At 43.6% G+C, this 24,074-nt stretch overlaps 1 protein-coding gene across 1 annotated transcript in view; it reads left to right on the forward strand.

Moving 5' to 3' along the window:
* Nucleotides 1–21,205, forward strand: part of LOC115659177 (transmembrane protein 104-like) — a 99,118-nt gene extending 77,913 nt beyond the window's left edge. The window contains exon 10 of the mRNA XM_030579040.1: nt 20,301–21,205. Coding sequence (XP_030434900.1) covers nt 20,301–21,055 — 755 coding nt within the window. The 3' untranslated portion in view covers nt 21,056–21,205. The remainder of the gene's footprint in view (nt 1–20,300) is intronic.
* Nucleotides 21,206–24,074: the final 2,869 nt, after the last annotated feature.

A 24,074-nucleotide genomic window follows, 5' to 3' on the forward strand; every position in this document is an offset into this window, starting at 1 on the left:
CCCCAGAGCAACTCTTCCAAGAAACAAAGACGGTTGATTCACAGTGTCAGCTGTCTTTATCATTACATTTAAAACTGGAACTTGTTTTTCACTCCAAATATATATCTATATAACAATGAGAGCTTAGAAAAGGGGCTGTTCTAAACACTGCTTAGGTCTCACCGGGATTTGAAATTCCATTGAATGAAAATATTAATATTTTCTTCAAAATCACACAGGGAATATTTAACCCAGTGCATTTATAAGTCTACAGGAGAAACTCGATCTGGTTTGTTTTAGCCCATTTGTACATTAGAGTTAGTCTAACAGTATTAGTGCCCAGAGAGAAATTTACCATGGGAATACAACCTGATAACAATAACTAGAGAGCTCGAGAGAGAGGCTGTGCTTTTAGTTAAGACAGTGAATTGGTATTTGAGAGACCTTAGTTCAATTCCTGAGTGTGGCACAGATGTCCTGTGTGTGATCTTAAACACATGCTTAAGTTCCATTGAAGTAAAAGGTAACGTTACTGAATCACAGCCTTAATCTCTCTGTGCCTCAGTTCCCCATCTGTAAAATGGGGATAATACTATTCCATTTCTCCCACCCTTTGTGTGTCCTTGTCTATTTAGATTATAAGCTCTTTGTTTGTATGGCACTTAGCACAATGGGGCCCCTATCTTGGCTGGGGCCTCCAGACGCTATTGTGGTACAAATCAATTATAACAACCAAATTCTCTGGCTCTTCTGTGTTTAAAATCTCTCCCAAAGCACTGCACTAATATTTATCTGTCATTAAGTAGGGCCATGTAGAGAGAGAGAGACTGTGCCTAGGTATAGTAAAAGAATAAGCCTTAGTGATTTCTTTGGATTGAATCTAATAATATATTATAGCTAGAAATGCTAGGAACAGCAGGGGGGAAAATAGGTTTAACAGTTAAAAAGCTTTCGAGCTTATAAAGAGAGCTTGTCTGTCTCTCACCAACAGAAGTTGGTGCAATGAAAGATATTACCTCACCAGCCTTGTCTTTTTAATATCCTGGGACCAACATGGCTACAACAACACTGCATAATTAAAAAGGATGTCATTTCTAAAATGACAGTACTGTATAGTGTGAATTAGGTGAACAGGAGAACATTTATTAGTTCTAATACTGTTTTGAAAATAAAACAGAAGTGATGCTGATTAGTAAATGGAGTTTCGTATTAATAATCAGAAAACATGATGTTATTTCTTCTTCCTGGACTAGTATCTGTTCAGTTTGCCCCAACAAATACACACTTGCCTGAAGAAGAGAACTTTTCCAGACTACAAACAATGCTCTACAAATGGCAAACCTCTTTCCTTAAAGGAAATCAAGTCTGACAGATTGATTTTGATTTGTTTCTAGCCCTCCACACACTTGCTATGTGAAATTGCTGTGAACTGAAGATATGGGAGTGTTGAATTATTCATGGCATTCAAAGCATGTGGTGATCCTTCCAGTTACCATCAGTTAGTGCACACCTGATCCATTAAATATTGGACATCTGTTTGGAGGAATTTAAATATATAGATATATGATTTCCTTGCATTCTGTTTGCTGTAGGGGAACCTGCATCAAAAGATATTTACTCCATTTGCTAACTGACAAAAATCTGAAAATTCATTAGTAGGTTTGGAGGCAACAACTGTGTGAACTTTTGCTTTGCGAATATTTGCATGTGAAAACTAGCATCCTCTGAAGTTTCCAGAAATAGTTTTGTAGTCTTGTGCTATGGGTGGTATTTTTCCATCAAAGGTAGTTTTGCAAATTTAGCACAATTTGTGAATTTTCAGCACAGCAAAAGTTTCACTGTTTTTGTGTTGAAAATAATGAATTCCCTGCTCCTCCGTCCCAAGAGGAATAGAAGTTTTCACTCTGTAGCTACCAGCCATTCATTTTCCAGCCTACAAAAAAAAAAAAAATTAAAAATAAAAAGACAAACTGAGAACATGCTTCCTTCTTTGGCAAGAATGTGATTCTTTATTATGGCTGGTTTTGCTGGGGGTATGAATTGGCAGAGGATCTGCTGTGTGTGGTGGGAGGGCTCTTAGTGAAAATTAGTGACATTATTAAAATGCCCCTCTGCCAACAGGGACTGATTTAAAAGGCTCAAAAACATACATGATTAAAATGATAATTCAAACCATAACTAATAGCAGCGTGACCTGCCAAAGGCTCCTCTATATAAAGGAAAAGAAGGGTCCATAACACTTGAGCTACAGATGCAAGATAACAACCCTTCTACCTCTGTAAGATGCAGCACAATCTCCTTGTACCTAAGAGGTCTGTAGTTCGGGAACCAGAAGCTCAGAATAAGGAAAAGCTAGTTAGAGGCCTTACGACTATCTCTATAATATTTGTAAGCTAACAGATGTGATATTTTCTCAGCTCCTGGAATAGTGGTGAGGTATTTTGATCTAAGCACAGCTCTTCTGTGAATGAGCTGGGGAATAGTTCTAATGCAGGCATTCTTGAGCTCCAACCCTCGTATGGACTATCTGAGGGTATGTCCAGACTACCCACCCTATTGGCCAGTAGCGATCGATTTATCGGGGATCGATATATCGCGTCTCATCTAGATGCGATATATCGATCCCCGAACGCACTCCCCATCGACTCCGGAACTCCACCGAAGCGAGCAGCAGTAGCGGAGTTGACGGGGAAGCCACGGACATCGATCCCGTGCCGTGAGGACCCGAGGTAAATCGATCTAAGATACTTGGACTTCAGCTACACTATTCACGTAGCTGAAGATGTGTATCTTAGATCGACACCCCCCCAGTGTAGACCAGCCCTGAGGTTCTTGCCTGGCCTCTCCCTAACTGTTTTCAGTTGCATGACATCCCCGTGGCCACTACAGCAACTGCTTACATGGAAAGATAATATTTGGACAGTATTTATGCATTTTTATCTCCTTTCAATGTTCGTTAGTCATTGGAAACCAGGAGGAAGAGTCAGGACCATGTGAACAGCCACGATGTTGGGGATCACCCACAAGTGCTTTTCCAGACTGAGAGTGATTCATGGACCTCTGGTTTGCAACCTCTGTTCTAAGGGAAGCATGTGAGCCAGGCTGATGTTTCTCAGACAAGAATTCTCTGACATCACCTGCTGTTCACTGTGAATCCTGAGGTTCAAGTGCAAACACCTCTTGTTGCCCAAGTTACTATAAGATGACACCCCACATTAGAGTGGAATAACACTGATAAAAGACCAACCAATGAGTTTGCTTGTATGTTTTCAGATTCTGTACTTATCTCTGGGTCCAGCCAGTCATACCGAAAATAGACTTTTTATGGGGAGAATTTTTGAGCAGCGTGCATTAGTGTAAGACGGAGATTTTGAGCCAGCAGACCAAGGTCAGGTAGATTACCATTGCTAGTTAATTAATTCTTATTCTCCGGTGCTATTTTCAGAGTTGTGCAGCTTCCCACTTGGATTTACTGTGGCAAGTTTTCTATTATTCTTGAACTCGTGATTTTTATCTATTTTTAGTATGAAAACATCATATTTTTTCATCTGGAGTGAAATCTCTGAATATCCATTATTCAGAAGAATCTTTGTCTTCAAATTATACAAGATCAAAAAAGAAAAGAAGAAGTGACTAGTTTGTCAGAAATGCTGTGCTAAAAGAAGCTGGAACAAGCATGGCTTTTGGGGGCATAGATGTGACGTCTAATCAGAAAACCAGAGGAGTTAAACTCCATTTGGGAGACCTATTGCTCCCTCTTTCAGAATAGGAGATCTGCTGAGTTTCTCCAAACAGGACTGGGGGCTGGGATTCAGAATTGCTTAAGATGCATTTGTTAAAATTTTATTTCCAAAACCCTAGCTCTGGTCTGTTGCTGTCAAATGGCTGAATTTCAGCAGAACTGGGAAATAGACAGGCAGGGCCATAAGTTGTTCTTTGTAGTAGAAAATGTGCAGAAAGATCTAATAGCTCCAGAAAGCAGCTACAACAGTGAACTATGTAAGTTATCATGCTGTCCAGTTCTGAGAAAGAAATGACACTCGTAACTGGCCTTAGGTGTGGCTGAAAACACACACTGAAAAGTGCCCAATATGGAGACCTTGACTGGGAAGATGCTGGCCACTGCTCTATTCATATATGGCAGCATTAAAATTCCAATATGCCTGTAATTAGGGGGCAAAATTATTCAAGCCTCTCTCAGACTGAGAGAAACCCCCCACCCCACCTAAACAGATGGTCTCAGTATGGTAAGAAATCCACTGATAATATGAACTGCAGATGTCTGCCAATCATAAATTAGTGCCATCTTAAGCAGCGATAGCCAATCACGCCTCTTCTGTAGTAAGTTATGTTTTTCCCCACCACATTATCAAATGGGCCTCAAGCTTCAATCCTGCCTGTGATCTGAGAATTGTCTGTATGAAACGATGCATACATTGCAATTCCATGTGGCACTGTGCAAGTTAGGACTTTTGGCTTGTGTTCCAGTTTTCAAGGGAGTTTCTTTAATATGTTGCTATGCTTTTTAGTATGCTAGATAGAGGATCAGATGGCTCAGAATTTCCCAGAAAGCTCAGAAAATCCATTATTTGTCTCTACCCAAATTGTATTTTGTTCATCTTTGTTTCAAAGTAAAATTATTGTCATCATTCTAGAATAGTAGGATAATGAGCCAATTTGTTTGGGAATTAATAAATAAATGTCAATTAGTGGCCATATGCTGGGTGTAGAGTCTTTGTGCTTGAAATCCTCTATGTATTGGGTATTACATTTAGTCTAGTGGAGAAAGGCATAACTAGAGCCAATGTCTGGAAGTTAAAGGCAGACAAATTCAAATGAGAAATAAGGTACAATTTTTAACAGGGTAGGTAATTAATCATTGGAACAAACTACCAAGTAAAATAATGGATTTTCTTTCTCTTGAAGTCTTCCTAGTCTTTCTAAAGGGTATGCTTTGGTCAAACACCACAAGTGATTGGGTGCAGTACAGGAGTCACTGGATGACATTCTGTGTGTGGTCTGTGCTGTACAGGGGGTCAGTTTAGATAATATAATGGCACCTTTGGGCCTTAAAACCTATTTATCCATTTCCTAAGTACAGCAGGGGTGGCAGCAGTATAAGCTTCCCTGTATTATATCACCAACATGCCTCAATCTGTTTTCTAGAGGTTACTTCTAGGGATGAAAGGATAGTTTAGTTTCTCTGCTCCTTCAATGCTTGGATTCTCTATTGAGACTCTCAGCAAGGGTGATAATTCTGGTGTGGACACTGTGACACTAAGGAGACCTGTATTCAAACTCTACATGCTATTGTAATAATCTTTGTGCAAACTAGGTCTAATATGCCTATTAGTTTGAAAACTAATAACGCACTGATCATTAATGTTCTTGCACAATGTGTGTACACAGTGGGTATGGATATATGCTAGAATTATGACTGAAGTGCGTTTAAACCAGACATGTCAGAGGGAGTTGGTAAACAGGTCTGCCTTAGACAAAGGAATGTGTATTTGATTTTCTGCCGATCTTAAGGCAAAGACCATGAAGATTCATTTTTACACATTAGGTAAACAAAGCTATTAAGCGAACAAGTGTGTTGGAAGGGCAGCAGCATGGAGCGTCCTTCACCACCAGTCTCCTTGTCGCCTTCCTCACAGCTTGAGTAAACTTTACTTTGAGGCGTAACTCTCAGAAGAACCCATTTCAAAGGTTCACTCATCTATAAAGACAGGAGGGGTTGAACCTGAAATAATAAGCAATTGAATTGACTGATTATATGCAATATTACTGTTTTATAAGAGTGTACAGAACGAGGTCTTTCTGGAAGCTAATGACACACTGGTGATTAATATCATTGTGAAATGTATTAACACTATCTGAAGAAATATGGATACTTAATGATATTAAGTTTTAAAGCCTGTGGCAAAATAAGGAGAAAGACATTCCTGCTCAGACCGTAGAGAAGTGATTAAGCAAGGTGTGACCATAACCAATGGAAGCCCCATTTAATAGAAATCACCAGGGCATGGGAAACAGCATGAGGTCGTCCTGCCTCTTGAAACAGAGTCATTGAACTTTGGAAGATATGAGTAAAGACAGAAGTCATTTTTGGCATCCATCACTAGACAGACACAAGGAAACAGAGCTTTTGCAAGCTGAGAAAGATGGGTCCTTCAACCAAGGGGTGAGGAGGGTTTGAAGTCTCTGGGAGCTGAATATAGACGAGGAAAGACATCTTCAACAAAGCCTGTACCTTGCTAGATTTAAGTTTAGAGTTTTACATGTGTGCTCACTTTTATTTGCTTGTAACTCTTTCTAACTTTATTCCTTTTAGTTGCTATCATTTAACCTATGTTCTTTTGTTAATAAATTTGTTTTATTTTTACGATAAGCCAACTCAATGCTGTGTTTAAATGGAAGGGTGTATTTACCCCAGTTACGTTAATAAGCTGTGATGTACTTTTGTGTCTTTACAAGAGAAAACGAAACTTATTGTTTCTTTGAACTGTCCAGGAGAGGGCTGGACTTTACAGAGCACATGGTTTTGGGAAAACTCTGGGCTGAGAGTGTGTTGGGGTCAGTTTGCTGACTGTAAGGCTGGTGAAAGCCAGAGTGGGGTTCTGGACCGTAAACAGGCTGCTCGGGTCAGAGCTGCTGAACCAGGACTGTCTAGCACACAGACATTTCAGGATGTGACCTACATGCTTGTAGGCTGGTTGTGAGTGTCCCAGGCTGGAAGCTACAACAGCAAAGCAGGGTTTCAGGGCAAGTGGTGACACAACCCCTCACTGGTCTGAATTGCCCCCTGAAACCAACGACAGATGCCTGTCGGAACTGGAGTGACTGACACATGCCAATGAACAAAAATAATAGCTTTCACTTACTACTGCCTTGAACTTCAGCTGATTGAGCTAGAGGCAGAAGGCTTTGTATCCCATTACCAGCCTCCTCAGCCATTTAGTCCTGTCTCCTGGCAATAATTTTAAAATCAGCTTCATTCTAAATAATGCTCTCTCAAACTGACGGCCCATATTACACTGGGGCCTAAAGCCAAAGCTGTGATTTCAGAGCTTCAGCTCGTGAGTGTTTGTCCTATGTAGTAGGTGCTGACTGTCTCTGAAAGGGGTTTACTGTACATAATTTTGATAATAAGGTTCTAGGAAGGCATTTTATGAGTCATGTACAAATTAACCACATGCTGATGTCCATCTGCAGCTGGGCATGCTTTCCAGGTTTGCTAAGTCAATACTAGTAATGAGCATGCATGTTCCCTACCACTACTCTGGTAGTGTCATGGTCTTCACAACACTTCTCCGGTCCTGTGTGCACATCCCTTTGAAAATGTTGTTCTGCAGCTGTTTGGAATGTTAATATTGCTGTAGTTCTCTCATCAGTCTTTACTGGTGCCTTTTTGCTGTTTAGCAAACTGAGGTCCTTTTTATACCTGGTTGCTCAAAATTTGAATGTGGATAGCAAGCTGAGGTCATAAGCTTCCTGGAGTGAATGAAAGACAGTTCCCTTCACATCACCTAAGGCCTGAGTCTAATTTCGAATAGGAGGTGCCTATATCAATCTGCTCTCTGTGGAGTAGCTGATTTTCTGTGATATGGTAGCTGATGATGAATGCCATTTGGCTAAGAGTAGAAACACTGCATAAATCATTAGTAAGTAAAGAGGTATACTTTATATTCATGTGATAGCACTCTTGCAGCAGTTAAACAGCCCACAGTTAACTCTATATAGAATCACAGAATTATAGAATATCAGGGTTGGAAGGGACCTCAGGAGATCATCTAGTCCAACCCCCTGCTCAAAGCAGGACCAATCCCCAATTAAATCATCCCAGCCAGGGTTTGTCAAGCCTAACCTTAAAAAGCTCTAAGGAAGAAAATTTTACCACCTCCCTAGGTAACCCATTCCAGTGCTTCACCACCCTCCTAGTGAAAAAGTTTTTCCTAATATCCAGCCTAAACTTCCCTCACTGCAACTTGAGACCATTACTCCTTGTTCTGACATCTGGTACCACTGAGAATAGTCTAGATCCATCCTCTTTGGAACCCCCTTTCGGGTAGTTGAAAGCAACTATCAAATCTCCCCTCATTCTTCTCTTCTGCAAACTAAATAATCCCAGTCCACTCAGCCTCTCCTCATAAATCATGTGCTCCAGCCCCCTAATAATTTTTGTTGCCCTTTGCTGGACTCTTTCCAATTTTTTCACATCCTTCTTGTAGTGTGGGGCCCAAAACTGGACACAGTACTCCAGATGAGGCCTCACCAATGCTGAATAGAGGGGAATGATCACGGCCCTCCATCTGCGGACAATGGTCCTATTTATACAGCCCAAAATGCCATTAGCCTTCTTGGCAACAAGGGCACACTGTTGACACATATCCAGCTTCTAGTCCACTGTAACCCCTAGGTCCTTTTCTGCAGAACTGCTGCCTAGCCACTCAGTCCCTAGTCTGTAGCAATGCATGGGATTCTTCTGTCCTAAGTGCAGGACTCTGCACTTGTCCTTGTTGAATCTCATCAAATTTCTTTTGGCCCAATCCTCTAATTTGTCTAGGTCCCTCTGTATCCTATCCTTACCCTAGGATTGACCCTTACTCTAGGATCGATCCCTATGTTTCTATTCACAGACTTCTAAGAAAAAAATACCTTACTGAGAAAACGCTTAAATAGTTCAGGGTCTTTTGCCCTTTACAAACTTAGATACAGCCGTGTTAATTCTTATCGTTTTAGTAGTTGCAATTATCCTAGGTATATGTCCTCCTTGATTACAGATTTCCTAGATTCACATGGACTTCACAACACTTGCCCCCACTTCTCCCCCAACCACTGTAAATAATAAAAAAGTCATGTTAAAGGGTTTGGTGGTTTTTTAAATCCCTACCATCAATCTAGCTATTCCTTTGAGAGCTACAGGAAAAGCTTATTGCAGGGAGATGCCATGAATATATAATTGGTTATTCAAGACTCATGGTACTGCAGTGGAGATTCATGTTCCTTAAGCCGACTTTGACTCTCAGATATCCTGCCATGTGGTTCTGCCCCATAATGCTGCTGCTGGCATTAAATTATGCAGTTAATCTACCTTGAAAAATTGCTTCTCCTTATCCAAAGACCTGATGACTTTGTTAGATCGGCAGGGACTCAAACAGAGTGAGATAAGAGACACCCACAAAGTTCAATACGCAAAGGGCTAAGGACACTTTTTAGTGTTAGAGAATAGGAATTAAAATATATTGACCCATCTATTGATGGTTACACCTCTTTTGTTAACTCTTTTATTGCATTTTTCTCTATCAAGTGGCCAATTATGAAGCACATATTTTTCCCTCTAACAATAGAGGAAATGTTTGAGGTAGAAGCTGAAGGGTGCACAGCTGGTTTTCTCACCATTTAAGTGTGCACTGCAGACATGTAGCACAGTAATTCCACAGTAAAGGAAGGAAGCTATAACCAGTTGGCATAAGAAGGGTAATAGAAGTCTGTTATTTTTTTATGCATGAGATTACTTACATTCATAATTTCCATCAGTTAATGGGGAATTAAGCATGTAAATCCTTAATGCACCAAGAGGACAATAGGCTCCTACAGTGTCAGTTATGCCAAACTTCTGTTTGTTGACAAATTAACTTAATTTCTGAGGTGTATATGCTGAAACAAATACATTTCCTCATCTCCCCTTCCGCAGTATGACACTGATCCAAACCCTATTGAAGTATTTCCATTGATTTCAATGGGCTTCAGATCAGGCTTTAAGAAACAAAGTGAAGAATATTTCATACCTTGTGTTGTTTCTACTGAAATTAACCAGTGAGTTTACAGGACTATGCAATCAGTGGCTGGTAAATTACAAGTGGCTGGTAAATTACACAGTTTCAAGTCTCAGCTGGCTTGAATTTCAGTTTTTTCACTGCCTCCTTACTTAACTCTGCAGGTTTGTTTTCTTTAAAATGAAAACAAAGAGTTTCAGTAGGCAGAATGCATCAGAGGACAGACTGACAATGGGCATTCTCTGTCTATAAAAATAAGTAAATAACTATTTTCAAAGAGCCCTTTGGTAGATGGGAATTGGATTTGACCAGCTGGTTCATATATCATGGGCCAGATTCTAGTCTTAATTATGTTGGCATAAATTTGTAATAATCCTGATGTCAATGAAGTTATTCTGGAGCTTTGCTCGCATAAATGAGATGGGAATCTAGTCCACTAGGTGGAAAACTCAGTACAGAAACCAGCTTCGTACATTTGGATTGTCTGAAGTTACATTGTGCCTTGAAATGTACAGACTAAAAATGTAAGAAATAATCAGGTATTTCCAACAGATGGTGCAGTTGTTTGGAGCAATAATTTTTGCAGGCATGGTAATAAGCAGGCAGTACTATTTTCTGTTTGTGTGGCATCTGAGAAAGTATAATGAGATGTGGAAATGGAAATTACACAGACTATCACTGAGCCAAACACCATAGCTGAATTGAAAAAGGGATGGAAAATGTTACGACCTATTAAATTATGCTGATCTAGTGGCCAGGGTATGTGGGAGTTCTTATCCCTATTTTTATTAAAGATTAAGGGCTGGAATTTTTAATTGCTGGGAATGTGGGATTCAACTGCTTCAACTCCTGTATAGTCACTCTCACAAAACCCTTTACTCTGGCTTTGGACCAGGGATTAGTGTAGACTTCACCTTTGGTGCAGGAGGTGTTTGAGCCATATGGACAGACTCCCATTGACATCAGTCCTAAAGTGAATCAGTGCACATGAAAAACAGTGTTTTGTATGTGTAGATGCATATTTCGCTCGAGCAACTTAGATTTTGGTGCATGAAAATATTGGCATAAAGGTTAATGACCACTGAGTGGAATAAAAGGCTGTAGGCCACACATGAGCTAAGATATTATAAACGAGTGATGTAGGGGAAAAATGATATAGCTATAGTTTCAGCACATGGTTTTTGTAGACTTCTCACAGTTTAGGTGAGAACTTTGTTGACTTGAAGTTGGATAATAAAACCATTGCTCACCAAATGTCAGATTAGACTGATGTTAGCAGTAGGGCAATCATAAAAGATTTTTTAAAAAATGAAGTCATCAACTTGGGCATCAAAAAGCACTTTAGAGTTTGCTTAGTGATATAACCCATCTAATTCAAGGCAAGTAAGGCTTACATCTTTTTAATTTGTCATAATATTTGAGCACAAAGGCGTTGCAAAGGGACTGCAGAAAGTATCTAACACTTAATCAATCAGAATACATGTAATAAATTTATGTCTTAAGGCAGTGATGAGTTGCCAAAATCTTAACAACCGGTTCCCTATAAAAAGTTCTGATTTAAGGGATGTGCCACAGTTTGTATTTTTTTGTACCAAGAAGGTTACCATACGGCTGTATTTTCCCAGAGGAATTTTAAAAATTTTTTAAATTTAAAAATTCCTTCTGGACGGCGATTTAAGAACCCAAAAGCCTGACATGTCCGGGAAAATATGGCTGTATGTTAACCCTATCTAAAGTTCCTTTTTATAAAGATGGGTCTGAACTAGAAATGAGCTCCGTTTCACATGTGTGGGTCCCCGCCACTCCCTGGGGGTTTGGCGTGCACATGTGTGGGTCCCAGCTGCTCCCTGCCCCCCTCATTGAAGCAGGTGTGCAGGGTTACTGGAACTGCAGGGCACCAGTAGATGTGGGGCCGGCTGCAGACAGGGGCGTGGGGCACAGGGGCAGCTCCAGGCACCAGCAAAGCAAGCACCTGCTTTGGGCAGCCCATTTGCAGGGGCGGCATGGGAACTGAGAACCAACAGGGTGCTCTGGCAGCTGTAGTTCCTTGGTTAGCTCCCTGCCTAGAGAACCAGCCCTGGAGTAGGGAAAGAACTACATTTCCCAGCATACCCTTGGCCACTACCAACTGGAAAGGAAGGAGGGGGACCTCATGCCTCAGCATGTGCTGTGAGTGGAGAGTGGTAGGGAGAGCATATTTTAACATTCAAAAAACAGGACACTCTAGGGGGAGGGTAGCCCCACCCTGCCACCATCCACTCCCTCAGACTGCCCCCTACAGAAACCCCAACCCATCCAACCCCCTCCCCCTGCTCCCTGTCCCCTGATCACTCCCTCATGGGACCCCTGCCCCTAACTGCCCCCTAGGAGCTCACCCCCTATGTAAGCACTGCTGGTCCTTGTCCCCTGATTGCCCCCTCCTGGGACCTCTGTCCCTAACTGCCCCCAGGACCCTACCCCCTATCTAAGCGTCCCTTCTCCTTGTCCCCAACTGCCCCCTCCTGAGACCCCCCCCCAATTTTCCCCCAGGACCCCACCCCCTACCTGTCCCCTGACAAACCCCTGGGACTCCCATGCCTATCCAACCACTGCCTGTCCCCTGACTGCCCCCCTGAACCTCCACCCCATCCAATCCCCCCGCTCCTTGTCCCTTGACTGCCCCCCCGGAACATCCTACCCCTTCTCCAACCCCCCAGCCCCCCCACCATACCGCTCAGACCAGCGTGTCTGGCTCCTCGCAGCTCCAGACACGCTGCTGCATACATGCTGCTGTGCTCCTCCGTGGCGCCCACAGCTCCCCACCCCCCTACACGCACCCAGGACCTGCCTTCCAGATTTGAACACTTCAAAATTCAGGAGTGCTCAAGCTCAGTTTGGGCAGCTGTTACTTCATTTCTCCCAAATCAAATATACTGATCCACTGTAACTTGCTATAGAAAACGTAGAAGAAAGAGAAAGAAATGCTTCCCAGTGGTTATTAGGACTGGAATTGCTATTTTCAACAGCCATTGCCTTTTTTGTTGTTTGTTTATTTAAAAGGAAGACAGTGATATTGCATTGGCAAATTCCCCATGGAAACAAAGAGTGGAACAAAAGAATAATTAAGGCACCTCAACTGTTCCCCGTTTATGAAGGACAGTCTTATAATATGCATCCAGATATCCTCCAATCACACAAGCTGAAAATTGTTCCACTTTACTGCAGCTCTGTAACCATATGGGAACCAATCCTGTCTGTGTTTTGTGCACATCCAAAATTCCTGCTGAATGACCCACCCTGGGAGCGAGTTACCAGTGACCCAGGGCTGCAGCGGAAGGAGGGTGCAGGTGTGTGGGGGGAGAGCCCAGGGCTGGGGCGGCAGCGGGGTGGGGAAGGGCACTGGTGGAGGGGAAAGGGGGAAGCCCAGTGCTGGGGCAGCAGGGGGTGTGGGGGGGGAGAGCCCAGGGCTGGGGCGGCAGTGGGGTTGGGGGAGGGCACTGGTGGAGGGGAAAGGGGGAAGCCCGGCGCTGGGGCGGCAGGGGGTGTGTGCGGGGGGAGAGCCCAGGGCTGGGGCGGCAGCGGGGTGGGGGGAGGGCACTGGTGGGGGGGAAAGGGGGAAGCCCAGCGCTGGGGTGGCAGGGGGTGTGGGTGGGTGGGGAAAGCCCAGGGCTGGGGCAGCAGGGGGGGTGCGGGGGGGGAGCCCAGGGCTGGGACGGGAGGCAGCCAAAATTTTTTTTGCTTGGGGCAGCAAAAAACCTAGAGCCGGCCCTGGTGGGACAGGGCTAGCTGGAAGCAGGGTGTGCGGGGCTGGCTGCAGGCAGAGCAGTGGGTGTGGAGCTGGCTGGAGACAGGAGGGTGAGGGGCTGGCTGGAGATGCGGGGGTGCGAGGCTGGCTGCAGACAGGGCAAGGGATGCAGAGCTGGCTGGAGACAGGAGGGTGTGGGGTTGGCTGGAGGCAATGGGGTGCAGGGTTGGCTGGAGATGGGGGAGTGTGGGGCTGGCTGGAGGCAGGGCAGGGGCTGACTGGAGGTAGGGGCTGGCTGCAGGCAGGGCAGGGATGTGTGGGGCTGGCTGGCTTTGGGCAGAGCTGCAGGGGGGTGTGGCAGGGGTTGGCTGGAGGCAGAGGAGTGCAGGGCTGGCTGGCTTCGGGCAGCGGGGTGCAGCAGGGATTGGCTGGAGACAGGGCAGGGGGTGCGGCAGGGGCCCCTTGCAGGGAAGTGAGTTAACAAGCAGTTCCAAAACCTCTTCAAAATTTAACCGGTTCACGTGAACCAGTGCGAACCGGCTTCAGTTCACCCCTGTCTGAAGAGAGACTCTTTGGGGTTATGGGTCATGGAATAAGTAAAATATTGGCAGCTTGAACTGCTACAGAACAGGAAACAAAGGACAGCCTTAAATCCCTTTCAAGGTGGATAGGAGTTAGTTGAGGTACTGCAAGGATCCGTAAGGGGACACCAGCTTTCTGTTAATGTACTTATATAAATGACTGTAAGATGTACAGAAACAGAGCAGATGCTGCTCTAGGAGGAATGCCAGTACCTGGAATAAGAAGGTCTCAAACACAATAGGATAGATCATTTTGCTGATTGGTTGTCAGTGCAGATAAGGATGGAAAAAGTAGCCTGGGAGACAAAAGTATTAGTATAAATATTTGCTGGGACTAAACCTTTCACATATAAACCCAGAGAAATGAAGCCATTTAAGAATGAATTTTTAGCTTGGGAGTCTTGGTTAACAGAGTCTGGAAGGCAAGAAGTTTAGTTTCTGACAATTGATTGGTGCAACAAAGACACAGAGACACATGGGTAGAACAATTGCTATTGTTTGCTACAGCTGGTTAAACATTTTCCATCACAGTGGGGTTTCTTTTTTTTGACAGAATATTTTTTAAGTAACCAAAATGTTTGAACAAGAAAATGGTTTTTCCTCAAACATTTGTTTTTAATTCAAACGCTGAATGTTCTTCATTGTTTGGCAAATGAAAATTGATTTTTTTTGTTTCTGAACTGAACATTTTGATGAAAACTGAACATTTTCCATTGCTGAAAACTGATTCTTTTTAGCTTTTTGACAATTCCCCCAAATTTCAAAGTTTTAAATTTTGACAAAAACCAGGACAAAAATAACTTCTATCAAATTTTCACAGAAAAAGAAAATCCTAATGAGCTCTATTGCTTTTATATGTAAGTATAAATCACCAAGGCTTCATTGGAGCCAGTTCCTAGTTATCATTTTCCATGAGGCTTCCACCTACTCAGAAGAAAAGTCTAGTCCAAGTAGCTAGAAGGTCCTTTTTGTTTATCAGCCTTCCGTCTGTACTTCCATCTATCTCTCACTATCTATAATTACTCTGCTTCCGTTCTGGGCCTGAATGGATTGAGAAAGAAAAAAAGAAAGTTTGAGGTTCTCAGTTAAAAACTCTCCAAACATGGCTACAAATGATACCGTAAGTGAAGATCTTGATTTTTTTTTAAAAAAACACGTCAGTACCCACAAGATATTTTGCTATTTCCCAAAGTATTTCAGTGGATGTACCAGAGCAAATAGACGATGGTGAGTGCTGTGGTGGATTGCATTAGATTATATGGTAGTATCTAATTTAGGGTTTGACTATGGAGTTACCACAAACCCTGAGTAAGGGACAGCATGGAGCTATGCTGCCCCTGGGGATTGAATTGTGACTGAGCCTGGTTCCTCCCCCTTGTTCTAGGGAAGAAATACTCTGTGGCAGCACTTTAATGTGTACAGACTACTTTCCTCCTCTGTGCTAGTTCAGCTGCATTGGCTGGTGCATTGTGGGAGGTGTGGAGTCAAGATTCTGCCCACCGGTTTGGAATTAGGAGTAGCATCTCCAGGGATGCTGCGCAGTACCTGCAGCCCATGCAGGGAAACAAGGGTTCTTATATCCCCTTAGTGCCAGCATGAGCACAGATGGTGTCTTTACTCCCGAGGTTTTCATGTCAGTTCAGATAAGCGTATCTCATGCATTAACTCAGACAGACACATGGCTAGAGGTGGGCGTGAAACAAGGCCTCATAACCACCCCTCTGCACTGCTTCTCCAGCTCCCTCCCAAAATAGCCCCAGGCAAAGTTCATGTGCAGACCAGAACTTCTTGGCCCACCATTGCTAGCATCACTGGAAAGAAGAGAGTTGGAAGCTGAGTTCACAGTATGTGATATTGAGGGCTAGGAGGTAGAGAGAGATGCTGAAACAACCCCTGCTGTGCATGGAGTTTGGAATATTATGCTGGCAGCTGAAATCTGTAGATATTTTCAACTAGAAATGTTTTCTATTGTGTCACCTGGCAAAAATTAGCTCAGCGTGACCTGGCACTGTACACATATAGTGTGTTTGCCAGGTGGCCCATTAATCATACATGGCAGAAAGCAAGGACTCAACCACTGACATTATTCAATGCCAAGGAGTTACATCAGGCAGCAGTAACACATACAGTATAGCAGTATTTGTTTGATAGCACAGAATTCTTCACAACAAGCAGAAAATCCACCTTGATATTTTGGATTAAAGCTGTTTGGAGAAAAGAGAGTTTCTTAACAACCTATCTGGCACATTTATATTGTACCTTGGGAGGCAGCCCTTCTTTATTTTGTTACAAACTTGCTTCTTTATGAATCGTTCTCCAGAAAAGCAATTGGCTGAGATTTTCAAAGTAGTACAGGGAGTTCAGTCATCCATCTTCTGCTTAGATTAATAGCAGAGTCTTGCTAAATCCCCTGCATTGCTTGTTCTTTCGCTTGTGAGCTCTTTTGGGATAGGTGCTATCTCAGTAGGTGTTTGTATGGTGACAAACACAATGGGGCCCAATTCTGGTTGGAGTTTTTGGGCATTGATACATTACAAATAAGTGTTTTTTTCAACACTAGTTACTATGTTCCATTCAGCTGAGTTATGCCAGTGCCTGTCTGTATGTCCCAGGACCTCAGACCTTCTGTGGGACAGAGCTATTCTGGAGGGAACATTGAGCAGTGAACGGAAACTGGAAGCCACAGCCCTGCACTTGAAGGGAACATGGAGCCAGCCAATGCAGCCCAGAGAGTGGGCTAGGCTGACTCGGGAGAGTATGTGTGGCCAGCACCTCTCCTGGCCAGCCTCTGCCAGAGGGAGAGCTCAAAACATACATTAATGCCGCCAATGCAGCAGAACTCCTGTAGGAAGATGGTAGTGCAAAGTTGTGTGTGAGAATCTGTCCCGTTCATTTAATACGCTCTGGCAAGGTCTTTATCAATTGCTGAGAACTGACATTGGGAGTGGAGAACTGGGAAATATTTCCATTGTTTTTTTATAAATATCATCTGACTTCACTGTATCTGTGTGATAATACCCTGCTTGAGTGCACAGAGTTAGCTCGAAAGGGGTTGTTAAAGAAACCAGGCAGGAAAGGTAGTAGAATGACCTAGATAAAGCAGCATCCCCATCAACACAACAGCCTAGTTTATAGCTATGAAGAGGCAACTCCTCAGCCCAACCCTGGCATCAGAGCTGTTTGCCAAGCCTGAGATGCTGAGACCACAAGACATGGATCTGTTAAAAGATTTGCCTTGCGGAGAAGATGGGGGAAGTTCTCAGCATTTTCAGGCTGTCAGAGACTGACTGGGGGTCCAGGCATTGCAACAAGCAGACTGTAACTGAGGAGACACCAGGACCAAGTTGGTTCTATTCTGGAGTTTGAGGGGAATGCTAAGTGTGGGTAAGAGAACACGCTTGTAGATCCATTTGTTATTTTAAATCCACATCTCTGAGCGCTGTGCTCATAGTTTGTGTTGAAGAAGTTGCTCCTGTGTTAGTGCATAACATTACAGTCCATTACAGCCTTCCCGGGGAAACTCTGGCAGGTACCAAGCCCATTGGTCTGCTAGGTATCATGGTTGGGTGCCAGAGGCAAGCACTTGGGAGGGCAGGAAGAGGGTCTCAGAAGGGCCCATGGCACTGGACATCTGTGCTTTTGGGTCATCTTTTAAGATTTAACATCGAGGGTTAGGCCTTCATCTTGTTTAAACGGACAGAGTTCCACTGAAGTCAGCGGAGGTATACTGATTTACACCAGCTGAGGATCTGACCTCTACACCAGTAGAGCTGATTTTTCTACCTGTTTTGAGCTGAAAGGCTATTTGTATGTCTGCAGCCTGGGAGTATTGCAAGTAGAGCTGATAGGTTTCAGAGTAGTAGCCGTGTTAGTCTGTATCTGCAAAAAGAATAGGAGTACTTGTGGCACCTTAGAGACTAACAAATTTATTGTAGCATAAGCTTTCGTGGGCTACAGCTCAGAAGTGTAGCCCACAAAAGCTTATGCTACAATAAATTTGTTAGTCTCTAAGGTGCCATAAGTGCTCCTGTTCTTTTTGCAAGTAGAGCTGTGTGAGAATCTGTGTGACAAACCATGCCTGGGCGGGAAGGTGGATTCATGGGTCTGTTCAGTCTACACCGTCTGTGGTCCTGCAATGCAAAGGCAGGTGGCACTCACTGGTTGGAAAATCTGGCAGGTTTCTTTTCCTGGACAGATTTCCCGGTTCTGGACAGATAGCACGAAGTAGGGGATATGCTGAAAAGTGTGGATGAAACCAGCAAGTTTCCTGGTCAGGGTTTCTCATTACAAAACTGACGAGTCTCACTGGGCTCCTAAAAATAACTATCAAAATCAGAGTTTCTCAAACAGGGGTCACAGCTTGTGTAGGGAAAGCCCCCGGAGGACCGGACCAGTGTGTTTACCTGCCCCGTCCTCAGTTCAGCCGATTGCGGCTCCCACTGGCCACAGATCGCTGCTCTGGGCCAATGGGAGCTGCTGGAAGTGGCGGCCAGTAAGTCCCTTGTACTGCGCCACTTCCAGTAGCTCCCATTGGCCCGGAGCAGCGATCCGTGGCCAGTGGGAGCCATGATCGGCCGGACCTGTGGACGGGGCTGGTAAACACACAAGCCTGGCCCGCCGGGCCTTTCCCTACACAAGCGGCAACCCCTGTTTGAGAAACCCTGATCAAAACCCAGTAGTTTCCTGAGAAGATACAGTGAAATTCACCAGTTCTGCCAAAACTTGCTGGTTTTGGCTGAGTGTTGCTTTGAGTTTGTATGAACATGAAACTGGAGGGGGGTCACAAATGCTGTGTATTGAACTGATCAGAAAATTTCTCTAAAGCTGTGTACAAACCCAAACCAATTTGTTCATCCACCAAGGCATTTGTATTGTGTTCTTCATTTCCAGCCTGGCACATGACTTTAGGCATTCTCTAATATAAAGTGCCTGGAACCAAAGTGTAGATGATTTTTTTGGGTCTTCCTTTGCTTATATAGAGTATTTAGTCACTCATGCTCTAACCCAGGGGTGGGCAAACTATGATCCAGGGGCCACATCCAGCTCTTCAGACTTTTTAATCCTGCCCTCAAGCTCCCACCAGGGAGCAGGGTCCAGGGCTTGCCCTGCTCTGCGTGTGCCATGGCTCCCAGAAGCAGCAGCATATCCCCTCTCCGACTCCTATGCATAAAGGCAGCCAGGGGGTTCTACATGCTGCTCCCACCCCAAGCGCCGCTCCACAGTTCCCGTTGGCTGGGAAGCATGGACAATGGGAGCTGTAGGGGTGGTGCCTGCAGATGCAGCAGTGCGCAGAGCCGCCTGGCTGCACCTCCACGTAGGAGCTGGGATGGGGGAACATGCTGCTGCTTCCAGGAGCTGCTTGAGGTAAGTGCTGTCTGGAACCTGCACCCCGACCTCCTCCTGCACCCCAACCCCCTGCCCTAGCCCTGATCCTCCTCCCACCCTCTGAACCCCTCGGTCCCAGCCTGGAGCACCCTCCTGCACCCCTAACTCCTCATCCACAGCCCCACCCCAGAGCCCACACCCCCCAGCTGGAGCCCTCACCCCCCCCCCACATCCCAACCCCCTGCCCCAGTCTGGAACCCCTCCCACACCCTGAACTCCTCATTTCTGGCCCCACCCCAGGTCCCTCACCCTCTCCTGCACACCACCCCCCCAGTTTTGTGAGCATTCAGGGCCCACTATACAATTTCTATACCCAGATGTGGCCCTCGGGCCAAAAAGTTTGCCCTCCCCTGCTCTAACCCATAAAGCCAGACCAGGCCTATTAACTAACTTATGTGTGAGCTCTATTCTTCACCTTCTCTTTTGCTTGCCCAAGTCCATGGATAAGTGGTGCATGTACATTTGGAGTCAGAGTCAGATCATCAGCTGGTGTAAATCAGTGTTGCTCCACTGAAATCAGTGGAGCTATCCTGACTTATATCAGCTGGACTGGATCCTATTAGTCATCCCCTTCTAGTACTATTTATTGTTTTGCTAGAGATTAGCCCCCAGCTACAAAGTCCAAATTCAGAGCTGTTTGCATCCATGGTTTTATTTTGGGCTTGTCTTAGCTGCTGGTTACTACAGCAAATAACAATCAGAAAAGGGAGGTGTTAATGGGGGAAATAGGATAGTTAATACCTGGATTTAAAAAAGGAATAAAGAAGTTGCATGAGTGTCTTCATCAGTAATCTAGCAATTAGAGTTTACCACCAACACTTTCAATCCTAACTCTCTTATTCTCTTTTACAGTTTTTTGCATTATGTTCATCATGGCCCTCCACCTCCTAGCTGTTGGCCGAGGCAAAGGAAATCCTGCTCTGGCTAACATCAGTGCTCTTCCAAACATCTTTGGAGCTTGTTCACTGGTGGCTGTATCCCATGCCACCCTTCCTCATATTATTCCTCCCATACTAAACAAGGCCAACCTTGGTCTGGGAATTGCTATTGTCTTCATAGTTGTGGGTGCTTTTTATGCACTGCTTTCATTAACAATCATGTTCACCTTTGAAAATGACAAGATTCAGGAAATTGTTCTGTTAAATTTTTTGGATTGCTCGATTGTGCCTGGAGTGTTCTTCATTTACTTCTTGGGACTCTATACCACTTTTAAGGTGAGTGCCATCTTTCCCCTGAACGCAGTGGCTTTAAGAGACAACATATGGGCTATGTTCAGCTCCTTCCAATGTTCTCGCATTTGGGCTGTTGAAAGACTCCTCTTTCCGCTTTTGGCCATCATCCCACCAACTGTGATTGCAGTTGTTACTGAAAACATAGAGGTGATTGTAGGAATAACTGGCTCCTATGCTGCAACCACCATCCAGTTTATCATCCCACCTCTGCTGGTTCACTATAGCCGCACAGATACCCAGGAGAAGTTTGGCCCAAGTGTTTGTATCAAGCATGCCTCTCCATTTCAGCACAAGTTTTGGATAATTCTAGCCATCATCTTTGCTGTATTTACTATCACCACGGTGACAATATTGTATATAACACATCAAAGTTAATAAAAAATACCAGTGTTAAGTAATGGAAATGCATTTTCAGTGAGCCAAGTGATCAGCAGTACCTTAAAAATTCATACGAAGTGCTCAAGTTAGAAACATAGCCCCTCATAATAGTGATGATTTATTATTGATTCTTACTCAGGCAGGTACTGTATAAAATATAAATAGATTCCATGTTCATTGTACATTCTAACCTAGTTATTTTCAGCATGAGAACAGTTTGCAAGAGAATGATGTGTTGCATTAGTTGTTGCTCCTATAATTTAAAAATATTAGTAATAACATAAAATGTGTTGTACTGAACTAGTTAAGGTGGAAGGTGAAATGAGATAGTTATCTCCGCTTTACTGAAATGCAGCACACTTCTAGAGTGAAACATAGCAGCTGTTTGATACACAATAGCTTGCCGCAGGAACTAAAGAAAAATGTGTCTGTAGGATGAATGCTGTTGGGAGACTAAATATCCAAGTTCAGAAATCTTTTTGGTATGTCTTTACAGTCATGTACAATATTTCCTATTAATGTTAAAATGTTTACTTTGCATGACGGCCTTACCAGGTGTCTAGTTGTCACCTAGATAAAGTGAGGACACATTCAGTGCTCATCCCCCGTATCTACCTGCACGTGTGTGTTCTATATACACACCCTTGCTTAATTCAGAGAAGCATTTTGAGGATAAGTAAGTTAATGGTTATAAAGTACTTTGAGGTACTTAGATTTATTAATGATGATACATGAATCTCTGTCATTGTGATCCTATTACCATGCATAACTCCTACCAGTACACAGACATTTTCATAATAATAATCTGATGAATAGTTTTTAACAAAGTGAGGAAGTGCCAGGCTACCCATAGTATTATTATCTATCTCCCTCTCTAGCTATGAATGATGTGCACCAGGAATCCACTGCAGTTTCCTATACATTGCTAGTTCTGTACTAATGAGCAGATTTAAAATTAACAAATCTTGTGAGGTAAAAAGAGTTCTTTTGTTTTTAAAGCTCTTGAAGGAAAAGTCTCTATATGACAAATAAAATTACCATTACGGTGTTAATTTAGCATAGCTGTATACATTACACACAACTAGAATAAGTCTGAAATTGCTGACACATTCAGAGTTCACTTGGCACATTATTAAAGCGAGGAATGTGTTAGTCTCAGTAAGTCAGGGAGTAATTTTTTTTTCTAAGGAGAGTTGGGAAATTAATACATGTTGCTTGTCTGTTGATACCTGGTCACCAGTTGAAATTTCTTCATGCTGATATCAAATTAGACAAGATGGCCCTGTTGCAACTGCCAAAGGCATGAAATTATAAATCCTATGTGATTGGGAGTGCTCAGACTATACCTGTCCTCATAATGGCATCTTCATAAGACTTGGCCTATTAGAATACATACCTGTTGCTTTCCTCAGTGCAGATATTGTCCTCCCATGACAAGCTGATCTTCTGCACTTACTGTTGGTTGCCCCCAGACTTTTTATTGCATCTGGGAGACACAGTCCTTCTCTTCCCATGTTGGACAATTTGAATTGTGAAGTATGGGATGTGTTGGTTGTGGTGAAACTTACTTGAATGAAACAATATAAAAATGACATTTGAAGATTGGCCACCCTACCCCTCTTGAAATTTGAAGGGTCTCTGACACAAGGCTCCAGTTTTGATACATCTACAATATAAGTAGGCTTTTCCTCCAACATAAAGTGTAGTTTGTTTAATTTCTGATAATGAATGTCTTCTATTTGGGAATTTATGCCTTTTCCACAGACAGCATGTAATTAGCCATGCAATAAATTACCAAACCAGTGGAGTAACTAGAAAAAAGTAGTGACAAAGGAAGTTTACATTAGAGACTTTACAGCGGTACAACTACCACTGCACCTGCGCCGCTGTAAAATCTCCCATGTAGCTGCTCTATGCCGACAGGAGAGAGCTCTTCACTCAATATAATTAAAGCACCTCCAGTGAGCGGTGGTAGCTATGTTGGTGGGAGAGCATCCCCCACAGGCATAGCACTGTCCACATCGGTGCTTCTGTTGGTGAAACTTGTATCTCTCAGGGGAATGGTTTTTTCACATCCCCCATTGACAAAAGTGGTAGTGTAGACATAGCATTAGTTTCCCAGACCTGAAGAACTCTGTGTAAGCTCGAAAGCTTGTCTTTCTCACTGACAGAAGTTGGTCCAATAAAAGATATTACTTCACCTACCTTGTGTCTCTGACTTTGTGGGTGTCAGTTTAAAGAAGGGTGGTTTGTAAATGCACCCAAATCCTTTCTCTGTCTGTCCTTGCCATTCCAACCTGGCCTGTCCTTCAATCCCATCACTGACTTTCTATTGTTACTCCTCTTCCACGTGGTAATAGCTGTAGGGCCTTGTGTGTCACTTTCCCATTGGAGGAAAAACCAGTGACATGGAGTCTGGATGTATTCTTGGTGCAACTTGTTTTATTTACACATACTCCAGTGCTGGAATGGAAGCTAGGGAGTCCAATGGGCTTTGCTAGCTTACCTCAGATGTTTTTTCCCCCTTGTATTGAAGTTGGACAACCTATGCTTCCTGCCTCATTCATTTTCCATGGGATACCTTGATATTTTCCCCTGCAGTGATTGTTCTGAATCTCTGCTCCTTGCTTACAGTCCCTTAATGCAAAAATGTCTGAAGGGTCTCTTTCCAGTTTGACTCTGTCCCTGTATGTGTTTGCTGCCTCCTACAATGTGGTGACCTCAGCAGATTTGATACGGGTTGAAGTTACAGCAAAGATATATGAAACAATGAATGGGACTGATTAACAAAGAACTTAAATCTCTGTGAAGCAACCCAAACAGGCAGAGGTTTACAAGGGAGCTGTGGCAGGCCTAGAGGAGGCTTTGCTGGAAGATGGATGCATGAACAACTGAAATGTTCTGGTGAAGGACCAGCCTCTTGTTTTACCTGAGCATTCTTAACTGTTGTGAGGGATACAACTTTGCAGTCCATCAGTGGCCAATAGACTCCAATCTGAGAACCACTATCCTAGAT

This window comes from Gopherus evgoodei, chromosome 10, assembly GCF_007399415.2.
Source record: "Gopherus evgoodei ecotype Sinaloan lineage chromosome 10, rGopEvg1_v1.p, whole genome shotgun sequence".
NCBI classification, from domain to species: Eukaryota; Metazoa; Chordata; order Testudines; family Testudinidae; genus Gopherus; species Gopherus evgoodei.